The sequence below is a fragment of the Osmerus mordax genome, chromosome 20 (assembly GCF_038355195.1).
Source record: "Osmerus mordax isolate fOsmMor3 chromosome 20, fOsmMor3.pri, whole genome shotgun sequence".
Classification (NCBI taxonomy): Eukaryota; Metazoa; Chordata; class Actinopteri; order Osmeriformes; family Osmeridae; genus Osmerus; species Osmerus mordax.
In genome coordinates, this window is record NC_090069.1 from 13,022,531 (window position 1) to 13,048,597 (window position 26,067).

The window sequence follows — 26,067 nt, forward strand, 5'->3', positions numbered from 1 at the left end:
TATGCAACCGACGCAAGCAAGCACACCCTACAATTTCCGCAGAAATTGTACCCTCTCTAGTTTATATTAATCTACTTACCTGGCTGGCTGGGCTGGCCAAAGCCCCCGGTGCTTGGTGTAGCTCCAAAGGGGTTCTTGTTGGCTGCATCATCACTGGGTTTTCCCCCCAGGCCACTAAAAAAAACCCCACAACCAGGGGCAGCTGGGGCAGTGGAGCCTGACCCAAACAGACCCCCGCCAGATGGCTGCTGCTGCAGGAGTTAAACGGGGAAAAACAAACAGTCAGAAAAGTTCTGAGGTTTAAGAGTGAGTTCTTGTGTGTGTGTCTAAATACAATCAATCAAAGAGAAACATTTACGCATTCAAACAAAAATATTTTGGGATGCTATGACTGAGAATGTTACCTGTCCGAAGACACTCCCTCCACTGGGCTGCTGTCCGAACACTGAAGAGGTGGCGGAGCTTCCAAAAGCTGGAAAGAGACAAAACATTGGTACTATATAGTAGAAAACGGACCCACCTGCAACAGACGCAAGCAAGCACACCCTACAATTTCCCCAGAAATTGTACCCTCTCTAGTTATACATCTTCTTCTGCCATGGGAGTCTATGGCAGCCCCTAGAACCGCATTGTCAGAAGTTGTGAAATTTGGCACACTCTTTGGGGCCAGTCCCCTCATCAATTTCACCAAGTTTCATGTCTTCATTGCAAACCCTCTAGCGCCACCAATGGGTCAAAGTTGAAGGTGTGTTTACACACGTTACTTTTGAACCACTTCTCATTTTCGAAAATGAGGTATCGTTGTATTCCCTGGATCAAGACGAGTCCAACACACTCTATGACGTCATACCCAGTTATATAGGTTCTCCGCCATTTTGAATGTTAAGGAAAACATTTTTTTTTCGCAACTCCTCCTACAATTCTTGGCGAATCTTCTTCAAAATTACCACAGATGATCTTCAGACCAAGCCTCACAGAATACATCACATGACGTTTTGATTTTCGCAACCGTTTGTTAGTTACAGCCAATAAAATTGAGCAACTGATTCGGAAAAAGGGAAGTGAGGTAATATCTTATCCAACCTTTCATGCAATGACTCCAAACTTGGTGTATGGACTCAGGACTCTCTTATTAAGAGGTCTGAGACGGGTAGTGTCATTTGACCTCTAGGGAGCACTACAATAGGCAGGATTGTGTGTTGACGAATAACTGTTGATTTGTTTGTCTTATTTAAGTGATTCCTTTGTCTCGTGATATCTTAGTAGATCCTGTGTCTGACACATGTTAACTTATGATACCAGCCAAATTGTTGTGGCCGCCATTTTGAATGAATATAACGTTTTTCCGCTACCTCTCCTATAAAGTTGTCCAATCTTCACCAAATTTGGCACAGATCATCTTCAGACCAAGCCTCACAAAAGACATCACATGTTTTTTTGATTTTCTAAACCTTTTAACTGGAACAGCCAATCAAAGTCGTCAACCAAGCCACCATAAAAGTAGTGAGGTCATATCTCAGCACCTCTTTACTGCATTGACACCAAATTTGACATAAGGACTAGGGACACTGTTTTAAAGAGGTCCAATAGTTCATGCCATTTCACCTCTAGGTGGCGCTGCAATAAGCACAAATTTGTTTTCACAGTTTTGATTTTCAAAACTGTTTTTCCGGTAAAGCTGATCAAAGTCGGCGATGAAGCCGCCAAAACAGGAAGTGAGATATCTCAGGAGATATTTGCTGAATTAACATCAATCTTGGTACAGGTGCTCGGGACCCTGTTCCAAAGAGGACCACAAAAGGTTGTGTCATCTAACCGCTAGAGGGCGATCCCGTGTCTGACACATGTTAACTTGTGATACCAGATGAATGGATGCGGCCGCCATTTTACGTTTTATAAAAAGTTTTTCCCTATTCCTCCAACAAAATGTATCCAATATTCACCAAATTTGGCACAGATTATCTTCAGACCACAATCACATTGACATGTCAAAATATGACTGAATTACAGCTGTTTAAACTTGGGCCAAATCTGACAACCGCTTGCCAGTTGAAAAACTGCTTATATTTTTACACAGTGACTGAACACAGTAATTTCCAGCACTGAGAATAGCTCACTAGGATAAATTGGTGTCCTGGCAACGGCAACGTAAGTAGTTCAAATCCAGCCAAAGCCAACAAGCCTGCCATGTCACTGGTTTTCTGTTTAGCAAGACTGTAAGCCACTGCAAAGGAAGCCAGGTACAACTAGGGATGGGTATCGAGGTTCCCAGTGAACCGATTCCTTGGAATCATCAGACAAATTCTTTAACGATTCTGCAACGGTTCTCTGTGCCGTTGTGCATGTGCAAACTTTATTCGTTTATTCAGACTGCAGCAAACATGGCAACTAGGAAGAAGCGTTCTAAAGTTTGGTTGTATTTCACATAACAAAATGACACTTGTAACGCGTGTAAAAAAGTATATTTCGTCGAAGGGAGGAAATGCCACAAATATGAAGAAGCATTTGAACACACAGCATGGAATGAAGTTACTGGAATGTCATGTGTTCGATGCATGCAGTAGCGCCTAAGGTGACAAACATTTGCATATTTGTGGTCTAGATTTAACATCATTATTTATAACGAAGTACCGGACACCATTAGCTCGCAATGTACAAAGAATGTAAGTCATATTTCCCGCCCTGGCTCGAAGCAGAGCTCTGACGTAGAACAATGGCGTTCTTAAAGGGAGCTTGATAGGCTCTCGGTGCCACAAAACTCAAGGCTTAAAGGGGTCATTGATTGCAGAACCGAATTTACCTTGTCACAGTTGAATAACGACAGTTCAGTGGGTAAAATGGACATACAGTGAACCTCAAAGTCCATTGACAGCTCTTTCCTATGTAAATCTCACAAAAAAATTTTTTTGCTGTAAAACAGTCGGTTTTGACAAATCCCCCGTTGTGACGTCACAGTGGGGCTCGACCTTTCTTGGCTCTGGTCTGTACCTTTGTCACGCCCCAAAATGTGCTGCGCGCTGCTCTCACTGAAACGCTTTCTGTTATGTACTGTATTGCAGCTTCGTCCCAGTATCTCTACAGACCGTGCAGCTAATTTAATGCTCAACACTTGAACGGGGGCATATTAATTGAAAGAGGAATTATTTACTGCGTCTTCTCAGTTACACTATCAGGGCTTGGAAATACTGTGACTTGCTAAAGTAGGTAAATGGCTAGTAGAACATAACATTTCATAAATATAGCTGCAAGCAGCAATGAAGCCCTCTAGTCTCTTTCTCTCCGTTTTGAGCTCTGCATTTACCTGCTCGAACTCATGCGCTACTTGCAAATTCCCTTTACATTGAGCTTTAAGGTGACCTATTTGATAGTCTTTCCTCTTAATTTTGTCTTTCCGTCGATTTGATCAATTTAGTTCTAAGTGATTTTATTTATTTCTCAGCCTGGTATATTTTAAGCCCTATATCTTGATGTTCCTTAGTTAAATTATCTATTTCTACTTCTACTTTTGGGTACTTTATTTTAGTGTCTTTAACAATGCTAACTTGTTCCTGTAAACCAATCACTAAATCATTAGCTTTTCTAACAACAACTTTCAAGTCCTTTTGACTTGTCTCACCGGCATCATGAGACGCGCAGGGCGGAGTTTCTACAACTTCACGCCCATATTATGGAGGCGGTAGCTCGAACACCTCACCGAGACACGATTCTTTATCACTAACTCTGACTAAATTAGGTTATTAAATCGTTTCATAAGTTTACTTACAACAGTATGTACTCTCTTCCATATATTATCATCAAAGTCACATTCGTGGAGTTTAAAGTAATTTTTAATCATATTAAACGTTACAAGGTGCGCCAACATTTGACACGCTAATTTGTGACTGCGCATAATAATCTCTATCATGATCCCATTTGTTAATGTTTTTAATAGTAATTTACCACAAACCCAAAGACTATTTGGATCTAAAATGATACCTAAACTTTTGCAAGTCTCCCTGTGCTGCTCCCCCTCACCTGTGAATTAGCCAGCTAATTTAATAATTTTAAAACAATATTTTGTGATAATGTTCGTAATGTTCGCCTTACGTAACGCTAGCCGCAATGCTAATTTACGCTATGTTGACACAGTTGACTTGCTAAAACCAATTATTATGCTGAACCAAAGTTCAATTCAAGTTAGCCTATTAATATAAATAGCCTACAGTATCCTCCGACCAGCGGTGGCGCTAATACCTCGGATACACATGAAAAGAGGGGCCTGAGGAGAGAGTTCCGGCAGAGAATGTCTAATATGGGCTCTGGTTCCGGCTTCAGGGGCCTGAGGAGAGAGTTCCGGTTTAGAGGGGCCTGAGGAGGGAGTGCTGCAATTGGACCCTTTTCCAAAATTGCCGGAATGAAGGAATATTTGCGCTTTCTTGAATAGCCTTGTATTTCCTGACAGACAAAAAAGCTACTGGTTCCGATTTGTGCTACGTGACAACAACATTTGCATATCACTACCATGAATCATTTCAGTCGAACAATGTCTTTAAAAAGTCACCAAGAGAGTGGGTTTTATATTGACAATGAGCCTCATTCACCAAATGTTCTTAACCCTTGTGTTATCTTCGGGTCATTCTGACCCATCGTGAGACAACTTTAAAAATAAAGTGAAGCATTTTCTTTTAACCGTGGGGCTGTCTCACACCCCCCACAAGGTTAAAAGAAAATGCTTTTTATTCGTTTTTGTATTGGGTAAAGTTGTCGCAGCACAACGATGGGTCGTTGTGAACCTTCAGGCCATTGTGACCCAAAGGCAGCACAAGGGTTAAAACTCAAACTTAATAAAATGCCATGTTACTTAATGCTCATTACGTCTATTTTACCGATTTTATTTTAGCGAATTCTGCATTAGCAAAACACAAAAAAGTGTCTTTGTCCCAAGATCTCTACAGACCGTGCAGCTAATTTAATGGTCAACACTTGAATGGGGACTTATTACTTGAAAGGGGAATTATTTACTGTGTCGTCTCAGTTACACCATCAGGGCTTGGAAATACTATAACTTTCTAAAGTAGGCAAATGGCTTGTAAAACATAACATTTCATAATTTCATCAAGCAGCGCTGCAAGACCCAGTGAAATGTTATATACAGCTAGCAAACATTAGCTAGCATCGCTAACAACATTGGCTAACTCAACTTCGGTAGGATATCCTCAGTATTGGCAAGCTAGCTAAACTTATACTATATCTAAAATAATTTTGTAGACATAACAATGGATTTTGCCACTAAATGTTGGTGTTAACTTTTTATTTTTTCTACAATTTCCATTTTTACCTGGCTGGATTTACCAAGGGATCCTTTAACCTTTTCAAAATCCAGTTAAATTTGCCTGAAAACGCCTAAACAGCATACCCAAAGTAAATTGGAAGCTGTTCTTGAACCATTTGGAGTACATGCATGTAAATGATCTCTTTTGAAAGCTGACACTCTGAAGTTATGTCCCCTGTTGTCAGGACCCCTGTCAGTCCTACTAGTGTTGAGTAATAGAAGCTTGAACACAAGGAAAGTGAACATTTCTATTTCCGCCTAGATTTTGTTTTGAAAACAGAGGCCTGAAGAGGCCTAGAGGTGGTAGGTATTAGCTGGAAGACTAAATTGGACCACAGGTTGAAGCCTTACCCAATTCAAATCAAAAGTCAAACATAATACCACAATATATTCATATTTGACACGTGTTTTTATAAGAGTACATCCAGGCATTTTCTAAAAGGGCCTTTTGGAGACTCCAAAATGACCCTTTGTAACCAAGGTCAAATACTCAGGATAAAAGGTATTATTTTTCATAATTGTTATCTCTAATGAAAGGTGGTACTTAGAACTATCATATATAATAGCTAAATCCCTAATTAGTATTACTGAAACACAAAAATTGAAGCATGAACACATTGGAGTGCTTTATCTGATTCCCAGGATTGGCGCACAAAGAAAACTGATTCTGTCAACCATATTGCGCAATCGACTGTTATTTTGAAGGCTCCACAGACGCATACAAATGAGGTATTGGCATTTTCAGCTAGCTGTCAGCTACAAGGCTAACGAGCAAATTTCAGAGCCAGTCGAAGCCAGTTCGAGAAATTAGTTTAGGGGGGGGGGGGGGCGGGGGCGGGGGCGGGCAGGACGCACAGACCTAGTTGGCTTTAGAGGGCTGTCAACGGGGCATGGAAGCTCCTATTGGGTCAAACAAGGTGTCAATCAAAAGGGGAGGGTTCAACGGACATTTTGATGCCTTCATATCGTAAATGCTCCGTTGCTAACCGGAGAAAAGAACACTTTTATGTGAACAAGTTGTTTCTTCCGTCGGCTAACTTGCATAATGAAACAAAGGATAATGGCTATTCATTAACGTAAAACATTGTATTTGGACGAATTACTTTACATGGTTAGATACTTTGAACCCTTGGGAATGTACGCAGATCAAGTTTTGATGTGTTGTTTGCATACCTGGACGACACAGAACCTTTGAGGGTAAGTAGAGACGTTTGGCTTTGTAAACAACACCAAAGTGGTGACTGGACAAAGACGTTGACTAAACTTGTTGTTGTGACTCGATCTTGAAATGGTTTACATATCTACAAGCACAAGAATCGTAGCTTTCCAATGATGTATAACATGTGTAGTAGTCTAAAAAATATATTTATTAACATTTAGTGCGTAGTAACAGGGGGAGTAGGGGGCAGTGTTTCGGTCCCACGGGTGGGCCCGGACGAATTAAATGGTTAAAAGGTGTATACTTTACAGTTGAATATTAGCTGATTTTTAACTACGTACATTTAACTGATACAAATGCTGCTAATGCTTGCTTGGTACACAGCTGCCTAAACTAGCTAGCTAACGTAAAAAAAAAAAAATCTTTACCCAGACAAGTGACTTTTGTGCATGGACAAGTAAAACGTTAATGTACCCCAAAAAGTTAATGTTGAGCCCTGATTTAGGCACAAACAATTTAGAAATTATAGAAATATAATTTTGACTATACCATGCCAACCACGGTAGAGCCTTCCAGAAATGAGATTTGTCACAGCCCCATTCACACCAGGCACGGCATATCAACCACAGTGGTGCAGATTGCATTGTCATAAATTTTAAGAAAAATGTATATATCGTGAAATACATTTTTGGCCATACCGCCCAGCCCTACAGCTAAGGAGACAGCACATTACATAGAGATTAAGGGTGTAAACTCTAAATGTGCAGTTCAGTTTGATTTGATACAGTGCAGTGTTTCCCCTACCATTGTTTTAGACCTCCCGCCCCCCCAAAGAGAATGAAATAATATAATTAGGCAATATATAAAAAAATGGATTGCGAGAAATAAAGCTGTTTTCACACACAGGCAATTTGCTTCTTGCTCGTTGGCCTCAAAAGTTACATTCATTGCCGTCACCAACGTTGCCATTGATACTTAGATCTGATCGGATTCGCTTCTCTTGCTCGGCTACCTGTTCGCGCTGCCAGGTATCTCACATTGCTTTGCAGGGCCTGTCACGTGACTTCCATTGAAAATTAATGGGATGCAACATTTTGGTCTATTGGTGTCACAGTTCAGTATGTTTTCAAACAGCAAAACAAGTGTATATGCCAACACTGAAGTATGATCTTTTTTTTGTTTTCATTGAAAAATGATTAAAGCTATACCTGACCCGACTTCTGGGGCATCTTAGCAGCATTTAAAACAAACTTAACTTTACTTAAGTTACATTGTTTTACCAAATGTAATATGATTAGTCATTTGGTATAGCAAATAAATTGCTTGACCTGCCTGTGTGTCGAACCAAAAGCTTTGTACCGAATGCTTAAATACAAATATGTATCATTACACCAGAGGCGCAAGTTTTGTGCGTCTCTGCAAGGCTGCTACAACATGCTGTGATGTCCACCAATAGATATGCGCTGTGATAAAAATACCCCCCCCCCACCAATCAACCCATGCTAAAGGATACATTTGCAATGTGTGGTGGCCCAGTCTGAGACAATCTACATAGCTAGCCAGGCTACTTAAATTCATGTTCCAACTGCTGTGGACAAATTGTAGAATTGTAATTGTGCGAGAAATGGTGGTCTCATGAGATGTAGTGTCTTTATACACTTCCAGGCTCATAACATGGTCTACCACACTTATGAATAACAGATTTAACTGTGTGGGAACAGCGAGCCCAAGAACAGTGACTCACTGAAACTACTTTCTGAACTGATGAGCTGAAACGCACACATACACACAGCTGTCTCTCTGCGACACACCCATCCCATTTTGGCAAGTATGGGAATTCAGAGAATCTCTGGGATTAAGGTTGCTCCCAGCTTCCTAAAAGAGCCCCCACCGCCCCCCCCCCTTTACTCCACCTACAACCACTCATCACAGTCAAGTTACCTACTACCAGCTCCATCCATTGAACCGTCCTGTCTTCCCTGCCATCACACACACACACCAATCCTTTGAACTCCACATACCTAAGCAAAAACTACTAAACTCTGCTTACTACATTCCACTGACCTCAGAAACCCAGTGCATTCAGCTGCTGACACACTACTACCTCTGCTATGCAGCAAAGCAGGAGGGGGGGAGAAGACAACAACTGGGACATCCAAAAGGGTAATTTTGATGGCCCTTTTTGGCATCTACTGAGTTATGACATCAGCATGCTCCTCTCCCTACTCTCCTAATCATCATAAAGAACATCTTTGCAAATGACGTTAGGTTTAGTCAAGTTTAACATACTACAAATAAAACCCATTCGGCTCATCTGGAACTTGAGCAAAGGATTTGACTGGCTGTGCTAATGTACGGTGTCAGTGTCTTAGTGTCAGCGGAGGCCATGTTCCTCATTGAGAAATGATGGGTAATGTGTGTATACACAGCATTCCAAAGGGTATAATTCACATTTTATTGAACAAACCGTCCGTCATCTGTCGCTTCAACTAGCTCCTCTCGACGCAGAGACAAACCTCCCAATGATAACAGTATTTTTTTCAAAAAGAAATTTTGCACTGTTCCAAATTATTATGCACAACAGTTTCAAAACATTTTATAGGTTGTTAAGAACTGAAAATTGTAATTTGTTGAATTTGCAGCATTAGGAGGTCGTATTTACTGAAATCAAAAGCTATTTCAACCAAAAACATCTTAACAGGGCAAGTTATATGTTAACATAGGACACCTTTGATATCACCTTCACAATTCTTGCATCCATTGAAGTTGCGAGTTTTTGGAGAGTTTCTGCTTGAATTTCTTTGCAGGATGTCAGAATAGCTTCCCAGAGCTGTTGTTTTCATGCAAATGGCCTCCCACCCTCATAGATCTTTTGCTTGAGGATGCCCCAAAGGTTTTCAATAGGGTTGAGGTCAGTGGAGGATGGTGGCCACATCATGAGTTTCTCTCCTTTTATGCCCATAGCAGCCAATGACACAGATGATTTTGCTACGGAAGGCACGGTTCTTCTTTTTGTACCATGGAAGAAAGTGGTCAGTTAGAAACTCTATATACTTTGCCAAGGTCATGTTCACACCTTCAGGGACCCTAAAGGGGCCTACCAGCTCTCTCCCCATGATTCCGGCCAAAACTCCACCACCTCCTTGCTGACATTGCAGCCTTGTTGGGACATGGTGGGCATCCACCAACCATCCACTACTCCATCCATCTGGACATTCCAGGGTTGCACGGCACTCATCAGTAAACAAGACTGTTTGAAGGTGAGTCTCCATGTAAGTCTGCCCAGTCTGCTTGTGAGCATTGGTTAGGGGTGGCCGATTAAGTAGGTTTATGCACAACTGCAAGCCTCTGGAGGATCCTCTACCTTGTGGTTCGCGGGATTCCAGAGGCACCAGCAACTTCAAATACCCGTTTGCTGCTTTGTAATGGCATTTTATCCGCTGCTCTCGATCCGATGAATGTGTTTAGCAGACACCTTCCTCCTTATGCCTTTATCTGCACAAACCCGCCTGTGCTCTGAATCAGCCACAAATCTCTTCACAGTACGATGATCACACTTAAGTTTTTGTGAAATATCTAATGTTTTCATACCTTGTCCAAGGCATTGCACTATTTGACACTTCGGCAGCAGAGATCCTTTTTCTTTCCCATATTGCTTGAAACCTGTGGCCTGCTTAATAATGTGGAACGTCCATCTTAAGTAGTTTTCCTTTAATTGGGCTCACCTGGCAAACTATTGATCACAGGTGTCTGAGATAGATTTCAGTGATCCGAAGTGCCCTGAGACACAATACCATCCATGAGTTTAATTTAAAAACAAAAAAAAGTTATGTTTATGATACTTAAAATTAATTTGCATAATAATTTGGAATGCAGTGTATATGTAGCTAGTTGAAAAAAAAAATTGTGATTAAGAAAGTGCAAATGTTGCATGTGCGAGGGGTATCCACAGTAGGGCTGGGCGATATAAAAAAATAAAAAAAAGATCTTGAAATATATATCGAGATATATATTGAATATCGTAAACATGACACCTGACTGAGCGGTGAGGGGATCGGGCTAGTAATCCGAAGGTTGCCAGTTCGATTCCCGGCCGTGCCAACTGACGTTGTGTCCTTGGGCAAGGCACTTCACCCTACTTGCCTCGGGGGGAATGTCCCTGTATTTACTGTAAGTCGCTCTGGATAAGAGCGTCTGCTAAATGAGTAAATGTAAATGTTTGCATTTGCTTTTGAATAATAAAAAAACATGATTTTCTTTCCCCACATTAGAAAACAACAAAAACTATTTCGATAGAACAGCTATTGTTACAAAGTACAAAATGTGTAGTGCAAGTTTAAGCAGTAAAAAAAAAAAATAATAGACCCTCCCCCACCTCACGTCTCTTGCGCGGGAATACGCGATAAGACGAAAAGGAAACGTAATATTGGACGTTCGGCGCGTTCTTTGGGAAAGTATTCTTGAATTTGAAATTTTCGATATTTTCAAATTTTACATCGTTGTCAAAATTGTGATAGTTTCAAAATTGAAACTATCGCTAAAATTCGATATATCGCCTAGCCCTAATACACAGACATAGAATTTAAAAATCCAATCCAATCTGCTGTGGTGTTCCGCATACCACAGTGACCTGGGTTCCAATCCAACCCAGGCCTTTTGCTGAATGTCATTCCCGTTTCTCTGTCCCCTACAATTCATGTCCCTCTACACTGTCTCTATTAGCCCTTTTCCACCAACGCATTTTGGGGGCTGGTTCGGAGCCGGTGCTTAATCGCGAACCAGTTCTTTCTCTTTCGACAGACTGAGAACCGGAAAAGTGGTTTGTAAGTGGTTCGTACGTGGTTCGCTAAAAGCACCACTTCGGAGCTGGGCTAGATTGTGAACCAAGAAAGAACCGATTGCGTCAGGGGCGGGGTTACCACGACCAACAAGACAAACAGAATCCTTTGACCGCCATTGCTCTAAGTTTTTACAATTCATATTTCAGCTAAACGGTACTTGTAAATCAGCATCTGAATTAAAATGTAACAAGAAGTGGGCAGTGTAGTTGCTGAAAATGTGCTTATTTTATTGATGAAACTGCTAATTTGTAAATTTGCTCCGACTTTTCGATAACCTAGCTAGCATCGCAGTGCAGTGCAGACACTAGTTGCTGCGTTTTATCATAACCCTATCAAATGAATGAAATGACAAACACAAATGTTATGAGCTATTGAGCCTATATTTAACACAAATGTAATACACAAGCACTATACAGCTGATAATGCCAGTGTTGTCATACTGCTGCGAGTCCAGGGTATTGCGCAATAGCCAAGAAAACACGTTCTTCGAATTAATAAACAGCCTATGACGGGCTCTGCTTTGTGTTTGGCGCTGCCAAACTGCTCTCCCACGCTTAGGGCTGTCCCACAGTCAAATCGTCAAGTGTGCAGGGGCTCCTTCGCAGAATTATTTTGCCCTTTATGCACCCTTTTCGTCAGTCTGCATTTTTGCAGACTTTGGCTCATTTGCCCACAATTCACAGCGTTGTGACGTGAAAGGTTTACCAATGGAAGCCCGGAAGCGAGAAAAAATCCTGGCAAACCCGCCTCATAAGACAAGAATAAGAACGGTAAACAAACAAGAATGCATGGAAGGAGCAACCAACCTTGACGTAAACATAGTTCAAATGTAAGATTAAACACAAAGCTCACTGATGGTATATATAGCCAGAACTGGGTGTAGGTTGTCCTTTGATAAACTCCAAATATGCTTTCATCAGATTTGATCCAACAAAATTACTATTTTGCAGATAATGCAGCAGAGTGGTGTCCCATTCCAATTTATAGCCAATTTTTTTGCCCTTGCAGCTTCTTGCACTCAATCACTTACTAGGTGACTTCAAGTCTGTGAGGGTTCAGGGTTTAGGCGGACATTGGGATTGGGCTTTAGTATCATAATTCTCTGCACAAATGTGTCCAAAACTGATACATGTAGGTTAAATATAATAATATTCATAGTTAAATATATTCTGCAAATATAACAATATGAGTACAAAGTAATGTGTATATTTCATGAAGCTAAACTAAACTATTTTGTGCTGAAATTAATGCAAAACAAATTGTCCATAGCTACACTTGCATCAAAATGATACTAGGACCCAAGTCTGGCTCCGCCCCTGCCTACCACCACAAATATAATCTAATTATGTGGGAAACACTGACCAGGTTGAGGCAGTGTGTGTAAAAGTACCAGGGATGCACCGATATGAAAACCTTGATTTTGGCCCCACTCTCGTACCGTCTGACCGGACATTTTCGCACAATATTTTTGTTTTCACTCTGAATTTTTCTAATGTTATGCTGCACGGTGCCGTTGACACACTCGACATCGGGTAACCTGATGCCCCCTGGTGGCGAGGCCCAGGGCTGCAGCCCCTAAAGCCCATTGTCTTAATCCGGCCATGCCCATTAGCACTTATTTGCTTTTCACAATGTATGCTTCATGTTTTGGCTACCCGCAATGTTTTGGGGCTATCTCGTTATGATCAGTGACCTATGCACTTTTTAAAAACTTTTTGTGACTACAGACCCGTCGCCCTGACCTCTGTGGTAATGAAGTCTTTCGAGCGCCTGGTGCTGGCACACCTTAAATCCATCACTGACCCTCTAATGGACCCCCTGCAGTTTGCCTACAGAGCCAACAGGTCTGTGGACGATGCAGTTAACATGGCCCTCCACTTCACCCTACAGCACCTGGACTCCCCAGCATCCTATGCCAGGATCCTGTTTGTGGACTTCAGCTCTGCCTTCAATACCATCATCCCCGCCCTGCTTCAGGACAAGCTCTCCCAGCTGAACGTGCCTGATTCCACCTGCAGGTGGATCACAGACTTCCTGTCTGACAGGAAGCAGTGCGTTAAGCTGGGAACACAAGTCTCTGACTCCCGGTCCATCAGCACCGGATCACCTCAGGGCTGCGTCCTTTCTCCTCTGCTCTTCTCTCTGTACACCAACAGTTGCACCTCCAGTCATCCGTCCGTCAAACTCCTGAAGTTTGCGGACGACACCACCCTTATTGGGCTCATCTCTGGTGGAGACGAGTCTGATTATGGGTGGGAAGCGGCCAACCTGGTGACCTGGTGCAGCCAGAACAACTTAGAGCTCAATGCTCTTAAGACAGTGGAGATGGTTGTGGACTTCAGGAGGAACACAGCCCCACTCACCCCCATCACCCTGTGTGACTCCCCAGTCAACACTGTGGAGTCCTTCCGCTTTCTGGGCACTATCCTCTCCCAGGACCTCAAGTGGGAACTGAACATCAGCTCCCTCATCAAGAAAAGCACAACAGAGGATGTACTTCCTTCGGCAGCTGAAGAAGTTCAACCTGCCAAAGACAATGATGGTGCACTTCTACTCAGCCATCATTGAGTCCATCCTCACCTCCTCCATCACCGTCTGGTACGCTGCTGCCACTGCCAAGTACAAGAGCAGACTGCAGCGTATCATCCGCACTGCTGAGAAGGTGATTGGCTGCAATCTGCCTACCCTCGAGGACCTGCACACCTCGAGGACCCTGAGGCGAGCGAGGAAGATTGTGGCCGACTCCTCCCACCCTGGACACTCCCTGTTTCAGTCACTCCCCTCCGGCAGAAGGCTGCGGTCTATCAGGACCAATACCTCACGCCACAAAAACAGTTTCTTCCCTTCCGCTGTTGGCCTCTTCAACAAGGCCAACACTGACTCAAATGACTTCTTGCTTAAAACACTCTGCTTTTTGCACTGCATTACAACATGGTATCTTGTACATTTGTATTTTTTGTAATATTTGTATTTTTATATTGTAATTTATGGCAACTTATATTTTATTGTATATTTAATTCTATTCTAATCCCACTTAGTACTGCTAGTTTATGTACCCTTAGTATAGTTAGTCCACATATTTAAATTTGAGGTATATGTTTATTGTATGCACCTTCCTGCCAAAGCAAATTCCTTGTCTGTGCAAACTTTCATGGCGAATAAATCCCTTTCTGATTCTGATTCTAAAGCTCTCTCTTGGAAGTCGCTTTGGGTAAAAGCGAAATAAATACATGTAAATGTAATAACTGGCGCGAGACTGGTCGCGAGACACTGAAGTGAAGATAGCAGCAAAGGAGAGCTACGAGCTCAAACGGAAGCAACTTTTTTAAGGAAACCAAGATGCACTGTGTCGTCTGTCGTATGTTCCCGTCTAAAGCATGCAAAAGTGGATCTTTTTACACAGGCACTGACAATTTTCAAAAACAATCCCTGACCAGCCATGCTAATAGCAGACAGCACCTGGTTTGCAGGACAGCTAAGCGGGTGGTTGCCCATCGTGTTATTGCACGACTTATAACAACGGCATATCACGTAATAAAGACGGACCAGCCGTTCGCCTCGTTCCCCCGGGCTATTGAACTGCAGCAGAAGAATGGTGTCGACTTGGGTACTCAGTATCATACTAATGAAATGCTATGGATGCTTTTATAGCATTTATATTAGCATTGAGGGCCCAGAGGTTTCACAGTTTAAGCCAGAGTTGTGAAGAGATGGCTGTCAGCAGGGGAGAGAGCACGTCATGTTTGAGGTTAAAAGTCAATTGTTTTGCTGACTATTAACTTTTTATTTTTTATCACTAGAAATGTGATTTCATTTTTGTTCTTTTTATATCCATGATGTGTTAAATACATGGCTAAACATGTTAACAGAATAACATAACTTATAAGTCTTTGGTTTTGTTGTAACAATGATAAATTACAACTTTTGGAGGGGGGGCCAGTAAAAATGGTCTTGGGGCTAGTAAGTTTCAAACCCACTGGCCCGTGGGGCCAGCGGCAAAAAATGTTAACGTTGAGCCCTGTACATACATATAAAAAACAGATTTCTAACCCGCTGAATGCTGCGATTGTGTCCTCTTTTCCCCCCAAACAGTTCAAGACCATCTTTAGGCATGTAGTTGTTCTAGGAAAAACTAGTTGAATATTGATAATTTATTCCTCTAATTGAAACATACTAGAAGCCATGTTGATTGAAACTAGTGCAGTCCCCGTTTGAATAAAACATTTTTGTGACCTTACGAACAGGGTGGATCTCAGAGCGTATCATATATAACTTCAAAGGATCATATATAACTTCATACAGAACAGAAATATTTGACCCACAGACGCACACAGAAAACGGCGACCATGTAGAGACAGTAATGACATACCATTGTGTAAATAATAAGATAAATAACATAAGGCCATTTAGTTTCTTTAATAAAAGAGCAAGCTATAGACCTATTTTTTTTTTATTAACTTGACCTTCCGGGGGGGGGGGGGGGGGGGGCGTCCCCCTAATATAATGGTAGGGGAAACGCTGGATCCTTTTGATTGGTGAACCAAAATGTATAATAGGTAATTGGTTATTGGGTGTGCTTTGCCTTCGGCAAGGGCACAACCTTTGTTCTCTCACATATATATTTATTATTATTATTTATTTTTGCCCCCCTAAGCCTCAGTCAATATGTCGACTACATAGACAACCTAGGTGTCAAACGTTGTGTCTTGGTAGCGATTGAGTTGCTTGTATTTGTATTTACGTTCCGTTGCACGGTTAAGTAGAAATTATGTGGCGAAAAGTGAAGCTAACGGTGGCTAACTTGCTAGCCACAGTCACTGACGCTACTAACATCACTAACGTCACGAAAACTTGCGTGACTATCTCTAGCAGAACATTAGTTTAGCAGCTCGTTAACTTCTGGGAGATAGCTAGGCTAACTGATTTACTGCAAGGCAGCTTCAGAAACGCCACAAGCAAAGAGGCCTGGGTGATAACCAGGGTTCTAAATTAACACCCGCCAAATGCGGGTTAAAATTCATTTTGGCGGGTGTTAATAAAAATTCACTAGCCAGTTTGGCCGGTGATACATGAGGCATTAGATGAATGATACATAAGGCTCTGTTCTCGGCATGGTTCTTGGTCATTTATCCCCCTGGCAGTACTTCCTACGTTTCCCATGAACACTGTGCCGTAATGCTACGTGATAACGTTTTATACGCCCATTGGCTGCGCGCAGTTGAAGTGAAACCGGTGCGAGAAACCGTGGAAACGAACGGAGCTTCCACCAGAAAACACAAGGAAGAAGTCAAACGAAGCATAGCGGATCATAGGAGGTAATAAGAGCTAGCTAGAGTAGTAAAGTAAAGTAAAAAGTTAACTTAATGCGGCGGTGGTTAGGACAAACTTCTGGGGGCGAGAAAAGGAACGAGGACATTGATAGCACTAGAGAAACGAAGAAAATAAAATGTAATGACAATGAAAATGTTTTGTAAGGATTGCCGCATGTAGTCTACGCATAAGAAAAATTGTGTTGCTTACTGACACAGTCTAGTGTAATGTAAATACACTGTTCTTAATAAAGAGTATATTAGGTCAGTTTAATTAATGCCTGCTTAGGACAAAACGTTACTGTAAATGCATGGGCAGGAGTCAATCTCATGACACGAATGGACGTTTTAGCCATTTACAATAAATCGTGTCTTTACTTAGTCACGTGTTGGTGATTTCACATACCCTTGCATCATACTTCTGTGCTTCATTTTACTTCATTTTCTGTGTTTTTCATGCCAACAATGTTAATAAAATGATCAAATGCATTCAGTGAAACTCATAATTGTTCTTATTTTCACCGGAAAGAATTTGGCTAGTGGAAATTCTGATTGGCTGGTAACTTTAGAAAGTTACCAGCCAATTTGGCTGGTGATCAAAAAAGTTAATTTAGAACCCTGGTGATAACTATTTGCTCATTTTACTTTGTGATATGACACACAATTGTGATGTGTAATGTACAATATGAGCTGATATTATTAAAGAAGTACATCTACTTTCGGAAACAGTAGTCTACTATCTCACTGAAGTATTAGCATCATGACATTAGCCTCTGTTGCCCGGGCAACACATACTAGAGCGGTCTATGATGCATCTGTTTTCAATCGTTAAAATAAACATTCCTCACAAATACATTTTCATTGTAGGATTTATTATGACATTAGATTACAAGTAAACGATTTGTGGGTGAAATTATCATTACCTGTGGTGTCAAACCAGTGTAGCTCACTGCAACGCTGTAGCCTAGTCTAGTAGCTAACAGAAACATCTCCACAGCTGTTTACAGTAGGAAGTCAAATGGTGGCACATGTTCGGCACTACCCTTACTTAAATCAAAAGTCTTTCAATAGGTGAAACTATCTGACTAGAGACTACTAACCTGAACTCCATTGCCACAGCCTAAACTTTGTCAATCTGTTCATGAAAATGATTCATTTCAGCCTAAACCGTACAACAGAACGTTAAATCAAATTCAACCAACGCACTTCTCCACACAGGGTTATATCGCTATATATAGATTTTTATGAATGAGGGATTTTCCCCTAAATAAATGTCAAGCTTATTTACGTTTTTGGGGGCATATTTTCAGTTAGCAGATGGTACTATTTTAATCGCTATTCCTATCTGAGATAGCTACTGCCGGGTAACGTCGTTGTTAGAATAAGCTTCAAAGGGGGTTCTTTACTAATGAATGAATGCAATACGAGTAGGCTAAATGACTGAAAATATCACGAGAAGGGAAAAACTTAAAATTCCCTCTTGCAGGGGAAATGAGAAGACAACTATTTCATTCTACTCTTCACTCTTAGTATTTTGAGTAGTAAATGAGCAGAAAAAAATATGCTTTTAAATCTATGTAATCTTTAAATAAGTAGGCTATGCATTTTTTATATGAAATATACAGAAATATCAGTTGTAAAAATGTCATTAAAAAACGGACCCCTCTGCAACCGAAGCAAGCAAGCACACACTACAATTTCCCCAGAAATTGTACCCTCTCTAGTTACGTATATTTTTCATCATGTTAAAGGATTTAACATGTTCAGTCACTCCTGTAAAGCAATCTGCACACAAGTGTGTGACTGACAACCCGTAAAGTTGCCTCCAAAAACCTTAATTAAGTCACAGACAGTTACACGCACACAAACACATCCTTCTTTAACACTCACCTGAGGGCTGTCCGAAGCTGAACCCAGTAGAAGACGTGGTGGTGGTGTTGCCCCCGAAAACAGACCCCTGCCCAAACCCAGAACTCTGCTGTCCGAAGCCCGGGGTGGCACTCTGCCCAAAAATCCCTGTGCTGCTGGCCGCACTGGCATTGTTGGAGGTGCCAAACGAGAAGGAGCTGGCATTGCTTGAAATTGGGCCTCCAAACAAACTCCCTCCAGCGGTTGTAGTGGCACTACTGGATGCTGCTACAGGGGTGGCAGTTGCCACATGTTGGCTAAATCCAGGACTGGTGCCAAATGCGGACTGGCCGAAGCCGAAGCTGGCAGCAGAGCCAGTTGTATTAGGGGCAGGCTGTCCAAACCCACCCCCCTGTCCAAATACGGTTTGGGTGCCGAAGGCTCCTCCTCCGGTATTGGCGCCAAAGCTGGGAGTGCAGAAGCTTGTGGCGGCTGAGGCCAGGGCTGGGGCAGGGGCTGAGGAGGATGGGATCAGAACAGGCTGCTCAAAGACTGAGGCTGAGGATATCGGCGCAATGTTAGCCATGGTCGGGGTGAGGGTGGTGGCAGTGGGGGCGGCAGTATTGATGACTAGGGTGAGGTTGGGGACTGCCATGGATGTGTCATCAGGAGGAGTGGGCTGGGAACAAATAGACCCAGGCTTGTCAGAGGTGGCGAGGGGGTGATAGGGAGGTGGTGGTGGGGCAGATTCCAGAGTTAGGGGAAGAGAGGAAATTGGATTCGGAGCAGTTTCTTGGGTTGATTCAGGGTTGACGCTGGGGGGCAGGGGCAGTGAAGTGATACCACCCTCAGTAGGCGGGGTGACTGACATTGGCAGGAAAGGGGCCACTGAAGGGGTTGCGACATGGGGCGTGGAGGTTTTTTCAAAAATCAAGGCTGTGAGTGAGGGGTTGGATGGGGGGGGTACGTCACCTGCAGGGACAGAACCAGCAGAGAGGGGAGGAGTGTCTTCTCTCTGAGGTTCAAGGGATGGCTTGCGTTCTGGGGACGGGGTAGGGTCCAACAGAGGTGTGGGGGCTTTGGGCTTCTCCTCTGGATTGGGGGAAGAACAGGGAACGGGCGCTGCCAAGAGGCTGCAAAAGGATGGTTCCGGTGGTTTGGTGGTCTTGGACAAGTCTTTAGCTTCAGACTCCACCTCAGCTGGTTTTCCTTGCTGTAAGGCTGCTCCAAAATGAAAGTGTGCCGCACTAACATCTAGCCCGCCTTCATTGTTGGGCTGTCCAAAACTGAAAGCAGATGGCTTGGTGACATCTTTAACCTCTTCGTCCCCTTGGCCTACTCTCAATCCAGAGAAAATCCCCAGGGTCTCCCCCCCTACTTTGGGCCCTTGGGGCTCCACTGGGAGTGCAGGGCTGATGGAAGATGGCTGAGCAGCCTCCCCTGACATGCTTGGAGGGGGTGTGGGCAAACTGTCACCTCCCAAGGCTGGTGAGGTGGACTTGGGGGTAAAAGAGAAAGGCCCCTCTTCCACTTTGCAGAACATCTTGCCCGCATTGCTGCTACCACTGAAGGAGAATTTAGCCACATCCTTCACTGCAAAGAAAGACGGATGGAGGGGGGGGGAAGGGATAGAGAAACAAATGGGTAAGGCAAAGAGAAAGAAAGATAGAAAGCATAAATAAATGAAGGGTAGAGAGCGGGAAGGAGTGAAAGTAAGGAGGAGGCGAGGGACAGAGTGAGATAAGGAACAGAACAGACAAAGACAAAGAAAAAGAGAGAGAATGTAGATACCGAGAAACAAAGATGGTTATAACATTTACTAACTCAACTTTGATGCATTTTCTTAGCTTGTGTTGATCAAATTAGCAAATAGCTGAGTGTGCCATAATATTAAAATCAACTATAGGATCTACTTATGGATATGGAAAAGGTTTTGCATAAGAGTGTTACCTTGTGAGTTCGCAGCTTCTTGGGTCACTGATGAGAAACTGAAGCCACTAATAGACCTGTCAAACCCCCCAAAATTCAGAAAGTAATCAGGAAGCATTACACACATGCTGTGTCAGAGAACTTTTAATCTACTGTATACCCATTTCTGCTGTTCCGTCAGTACTCAAAATTGCTTTTTGAAACCTTGAGTGAACAGGATTTCCACATTTACCTTTCAAACTAACTCTGTCAAAAAGGATTTCCTCCAAACTTTGGTGTTGGGGGTAATGTGTAATGCTTGAGTACTCAGATTACTCTTTTGTTGTAAAGAGTAACAATACGTTTGACAACAAGCTAAGTTTAATGTAGTAATTGGCTCCACTAACAGTACAACTTGCCCCAGCTTAGTCCCCCCCACTTGAAATGGTCTAGAATCTCCCCTGCCGAAACAGCAACAGCTAGCTTTTAGTTTGGCTAAAGCTGTCACTCCAAGGGAAATGTAGCTGGTTACATGGTGGAGGAGATGCTACCATTATCAACTGAATTGCAACAACAAGACAATTGTGTATGCACTTGTTTGGCTATATGCATTCAGCTCCTCTTGATTTTGTTTACTTTGTTTGTTAATAAAGAGCAGTAAAAGCTGTTGCATCTGTCATTGCTGTTATTAGCCTGCAATTACAGACAATGACCTGTGAACTAACCTATGCAATGACGTTGGAGGTAATAAGCTCCAATAAAAGGTAGATGTACAGTAAGCGATGCGCCCTCCGGACAATAACATGCGCATGTTATTGCAAAGAGGTTTTAGGTGTAGTATTAATTCTGCGCTTTGTAGAACTCGCAAGAGTAGCCCACGCGTAATTCACCCGTATCAGGTACGCGGTGAACGCCCTGTGTGCAGCTACGCTGACACTGATTACACCCCACACTGCACATGTGCGTCGATTTTTGGTAGCTCAAAAGTACTCTGACGAGTTACTTTTCTCAGTATGTAACACTAAGTATTTTTTTATGGTAGTAATCTTGTAATGCAACAAGTTACTTTACAAGTTACTAACACTGGTTACAACCAGGATGTCATAAAAGTAGTGGTGGGCATAGATTAATCTCACTGTAATCTTGGCGTTAATCTAGATTAATCTAGATTAAAATGGCTCATTTTAATTCCGCCAAAGGCATTCAGACTGTGTGCTACCCAAATAATGACTAAAAGTAAGTCTTTGAGAACGGGTTTCTCAAGCCAGGTGGCGCATTAGACCAGGAGCTCATCTCCTGTTTCCAAAATGCATCACAAACTGCTTCTGAAAGCTGTTCTACTATGATAATTGGTGATGAAAATAAATTATGTTCAATAACATGTACGTGTGTTTCTTATATACTAGTGTAATAATTGGACCAATACGCTGTTCCTATTGGTCCAGAAGACGTTCTCAAAAGTTAATAAATCCAGTTATATACCTCCTGAAAGTTCGCAGAGGTAAATAAACGTTTTTACGGACCTAGCAACAAGCGGTTGCCTTGGAGATGTAACCATTGACCTTAACAACGTGGCATCTGCTCGGCAACAAAGTAGCCTAAATGGCAAAAAATAAAATAAAAAAAAATATGGTTTTTGCACAATCGCTTCCCGTTTTAAAGAAGTATCTGAAGCAGACAGAAGACGAATTGATGTTGTTGATATGTTGCCTTGGAGATGTAGTGACGTCACCAGTGCAAGTACAGCTGATTGCTCTGCCAACATAGCGTCTGCTCCAGATTCAACCTGTTTGATTTGTGATCTTCCCACGTATTGTTGTAGTATATAAGAAACCAAATGTTTACTCCTCGACAGGTCAGCAAACGCTTTGTCGCCTCGATTTGTTAAAACGATTTGTTTGTAAACCTCGACCTACGGTCTCGGTTAACAAACGTTTTAACAAATCTCGGTTTACAAAGGCGTTTGCAGACCTGTCGAGAAGTAAACATTTGCTGTTTATTAACTGTTTATTAGATTAGTTAGCTTGGCTGATAGAGCTGTGCTGACGGGCTAGCCTCGGTTGCACTCAAACATCGTAGTTTGACGACGACTCTTCCCCTGCGCTACATCAGTGCTTGGCCCGGCATCTTCCGCATTAGCTAAGGGATGCTTTGCGTTTAGGTGGTATTTGAGACTGGAAGAACTCCTACAGTAAACTAATTCCGCATAGCACAAAGTGCAAACAACCTTAGTCTTGTCGAGGTTTCCATTGGGAAGCTTCTTAAAAATAAATTTTCCCTGAAGCAAACCAGGCGGCTTCATAGCTGCAGCATGTTAGCACGTCACGTTTGATGTGATAATTTCATACACAAGGCATACACACAGGTTCGAAGACTCGTTCATCCGCGCTAAAATATCAAGGTGAAAGTCATCATAGCTTGCGTAGTATAGACCCAGCTCCCAACCCAACTTTGAGAATAGATTAACGGCAATATTTTATCGCCCGATAAGAGTCTCACGTTAACGCCGATAACGGCCCACCACTACATAAAAGTATCACTTTTTTCTGCAGTATTTACGGAGGATTTGAGCACTTTGACCACCACAACGTCAGGGCTGCAGGTTGACTCACGTGGTTGTGAAAGAGAAGGCCTTGCTGCTCTGCATCCCCTGAGATGGGGCCACGGTAGAGGGGACTAGGCCATCTGGTTTGGGGGCTTCGCCTGGCAGGGATATGGGGTGGGAAGGCCGAAAAAGATAGAGGCGGACAGAAAGAGGTTGAGTGATAATTATTTGACCACTACCAACATGATTTAATCACCAATGTATGTCATTAATTTAATGAATACAATTTGTCATATTAACAATGAAAGACAAATATAAACCCTATCTGTTGAGAAATTAAATGATGAGTTGGTGTTAAATTGTTACAATTTTGGTATTGCAGTACAGTTATATCTTGCTGTACAGCTTTACACCACTCTGGTATGCTACTACGGCTATATAAAGCTTTGCTAGCTTTATACAGTTCCCAAAAATGTCAGAGGGTTTTACCATGCAAGTCTAATGAATAAAAAATAAAAATAAAGTTTAATTATATACTTACCTAACACTAACCCTGAAAGGGGGGCGGCCGTACCCTCTGTGGACACCTTAAGTATCCCTTGGGTGGAATTCTGAAAAGAAAAAAAAACAACCTCCTGTGTTATTAACACGCTTGTCTGCAAAGCTATCCTAAAAAGAGCTGACACTCGAGTGTAGGGACAATCAATACACATGCTTGCGTGCATTTCCTTTTTTAAGAGCTTAATGTTATACATCATTGAGAGATATAAAATATGGAGTTTTGAGGTACTTACTGACCCCCTGTTTAATATGCAGTTCAAAAAGGGATTTCAATAGTGCATTTCATTAGAGAACTACAGTACGGTTTCAGTTAAGCTTATGTCTGTGTGTTTCTGCGTACTGTGTTTACTTGGGTCATACCCATAAACTTGACCCTTGGCTGACAAAAGTGTGATGTGAGCGTTCCCCTGGTATGAATGGTTTCCCAGCCTGATGCAACTTTTATCGCCCCACCGCCAGGACATGGGAGGGTTCTGAGATATTTTGCACCTTTTTTATAATGGTGTTCCCCCCTCCAACCAATGACCAGAGACCGAGGTTTAAATAAGGGGTAAGAGTTTGCAAGACAGTAGATCCTGCTATTGGCATTACTGAATTTCAAGATCAATAAAATAATACACTAATCGGATGCTAATAATTTGATGCTAATAATTTTTGCCGTGGCGACCCACCACGGCAAACTTTCTGCCGCCATGGTATCAGAAATTAGCCTGGTCCTAACCAGACTCTCGTACATTTCATTTGTGCAGAGTCTGGCCTCGCTCCATTGACAAGCGTTGACTTTCTTGTAGGCGGGTACTCTGTTGAAGTTTAAAACTATTGGATCTGCCCAGAGCCACTCTGATTTGCCATAACCAATCGCTATTTCCTTCACCACTACTGTAACAGAGCTAGCTGCCATATAGGGATGGGTATCGAGAACCGGTTCTTGTTTGGAACCGGTTCCCAGTGAATCGATTCCTTGGAATCGTTAGCAAAATTCCTTAACGATTCTGTTAACGATTCTCTGTGCCGTTAAACAATTAAAATGGTAAGCTTAATAATGGATTAAAAATCGATATGCTCAGTTTAATAATGGGTCACGCGAACGTCTGAATAAGCTATAAATGTTCGGGCATAGACAGACTGCAGCAAACATGGCAACTAGGAAGAAGTGTTCGAAAGTTTGGTTGTATTTCACACGACAAAATGACAACAACGCCACTTGTAACGCGTGTAAAAAGTCTATTTCGTCGAAGGGAGGAAATACTACAAATATGAAGAAGCATTTGAACACACTGCATGGAATGAAGTTACTGGAACGTCTTGTGTTCGATGCATGCAGCAGCGCAGCTAACGTTCGCGCTTCATCTCTAACTATCTAAGGTAGAGCTAAACTGCTCAGAAGTGATCACAACCACTTGTTAATGTGTGAAGCAATTTGCCTTTATTGTGTGTAGTCGATCAAGTAATCTTCTGTCCCGTCGTTTGAAGCATACATTTTTGCTCCGACATTCGTCTCCCATTAGTATTGATCTTATTGTTCATTTCACGTTATCGGGGCGGCGTGTGTTATCAGCAAACGTTCGCGTGTCGCATTATTAAACTGAGCATATCGATTTTTAATCCATTATTAAACTTAGCATTTTAGATGTTTAACCTTTTAATAGTCCTGTTAAATGTGCCTGAAAACGCCTAAACAACATACCCAAAGTACATTGAAAGCTGTTGTTGAACCATTTGGAGTACATGCATGTAAATGGTCTCTTTTGAAAGGTGACACTGAAGTTATTTCCCCTGTTGTTAGGACCCCTGTAAGTCCTACTGGTGTTGAGTAATAGAAGCTTGAACACAAGGAAACTGAAAGTTTCTATCTCCGACTAGATTTTGTTTTGAAAACAGAGACCTGAAGAGGCCTAGAGGTGGTAGGTATTAGCTCATTTCAGAGCCAGTCAAAGCCAGTTTGAGAAATTCGTTTAGAACGAGTGTGTGTGTGGGGGGGTGCAGGACGCACAGACCTATGGCTGTAGAGGGGAACATCGATAAGAGAATCGATAAGGAACCGAATCGATAAGCAGGAATTGATAAGGAGTCGGAGTCGTTAAAATCTTATCAATATGCATCCCCTACTGCCGTAGCTGGAAAATCAAACTGTTCCCAAACCCCGTGGGGAGGAGGGCCACAACATCATGGCCACCAACAAAACTCAGCAAAATTTGTTCTCGCTCCGGCTTTAGTTTGTAGATATTCGGCAGTGTTGCCATAACGGACCAAATGGCTTCGCTCGCATCTTTCTCCCCCACCATTACGGAACTACAACACAAACTAGCGCACAACATCAACGTCATCGTTCTCAGCCACTCCCTCTGTTCACTGATTCGCCGGTAGAAAATCTACCGGAGACATCTGACTTACGTACCTCATGGCCAGTCCTAGTACAGAAGCAAAATCAAAATTGAGCAGAAGTACGTAGGAGGGCAGAGCCAGGCTAATCAGAAATAGGGCTGTACAAAATTTTAGGCCGTCTATCAGCGCTTCTTGTTTTGGCTTCTTCTGCAGTTGAGATTGCGTGTGTGCGTCCTTGAGAACTGCAAGTCGTATAACTT

The 26,067-nt window shown here is 42.4% G+C and overlaps 1 protein-coding gene across 2 annotated transcripts in view; it reads right to left on the reverse strand.

Annotated features, from left to right (window-relative positions):
• Window positions 1-26,067, reverse strand: part of nup214 (nucleoporin 214) — a 146,038-nt gene that overhangs the window by 37,227 nt on the left and 82,744 nt on the right. For both annotated transcript variants that reach the window (XM_067258008.1, XM_067258007.1), the window contains exons 26-31: window positions 23,463-23,532; window positions 22,989-23,079; window positions 20,419-20,474; window positions 18,511-20,061; window positions 405-472; window positions 80-251 (exon numbers count right to left, since the gene is read on the reverse strand). In XM_067258008.1, coding sequence (XP_067114109.1) covers window positions 80-251; window positions 405-472; window positions 18,511-20,061; window positions 20,419-20,474; window positions 22,989-23,079; window positions 23,463-23,532 — 2,008 coding nt within the window. The remainder of the gene's footprint in view (window positions 1-79; window positions 252-404; window positions 473-18,510; window positions 20,062-20,418; window positions 20,475-22,988; window positions 23,080-23,462; window positions 23,533-26,067) is intronic.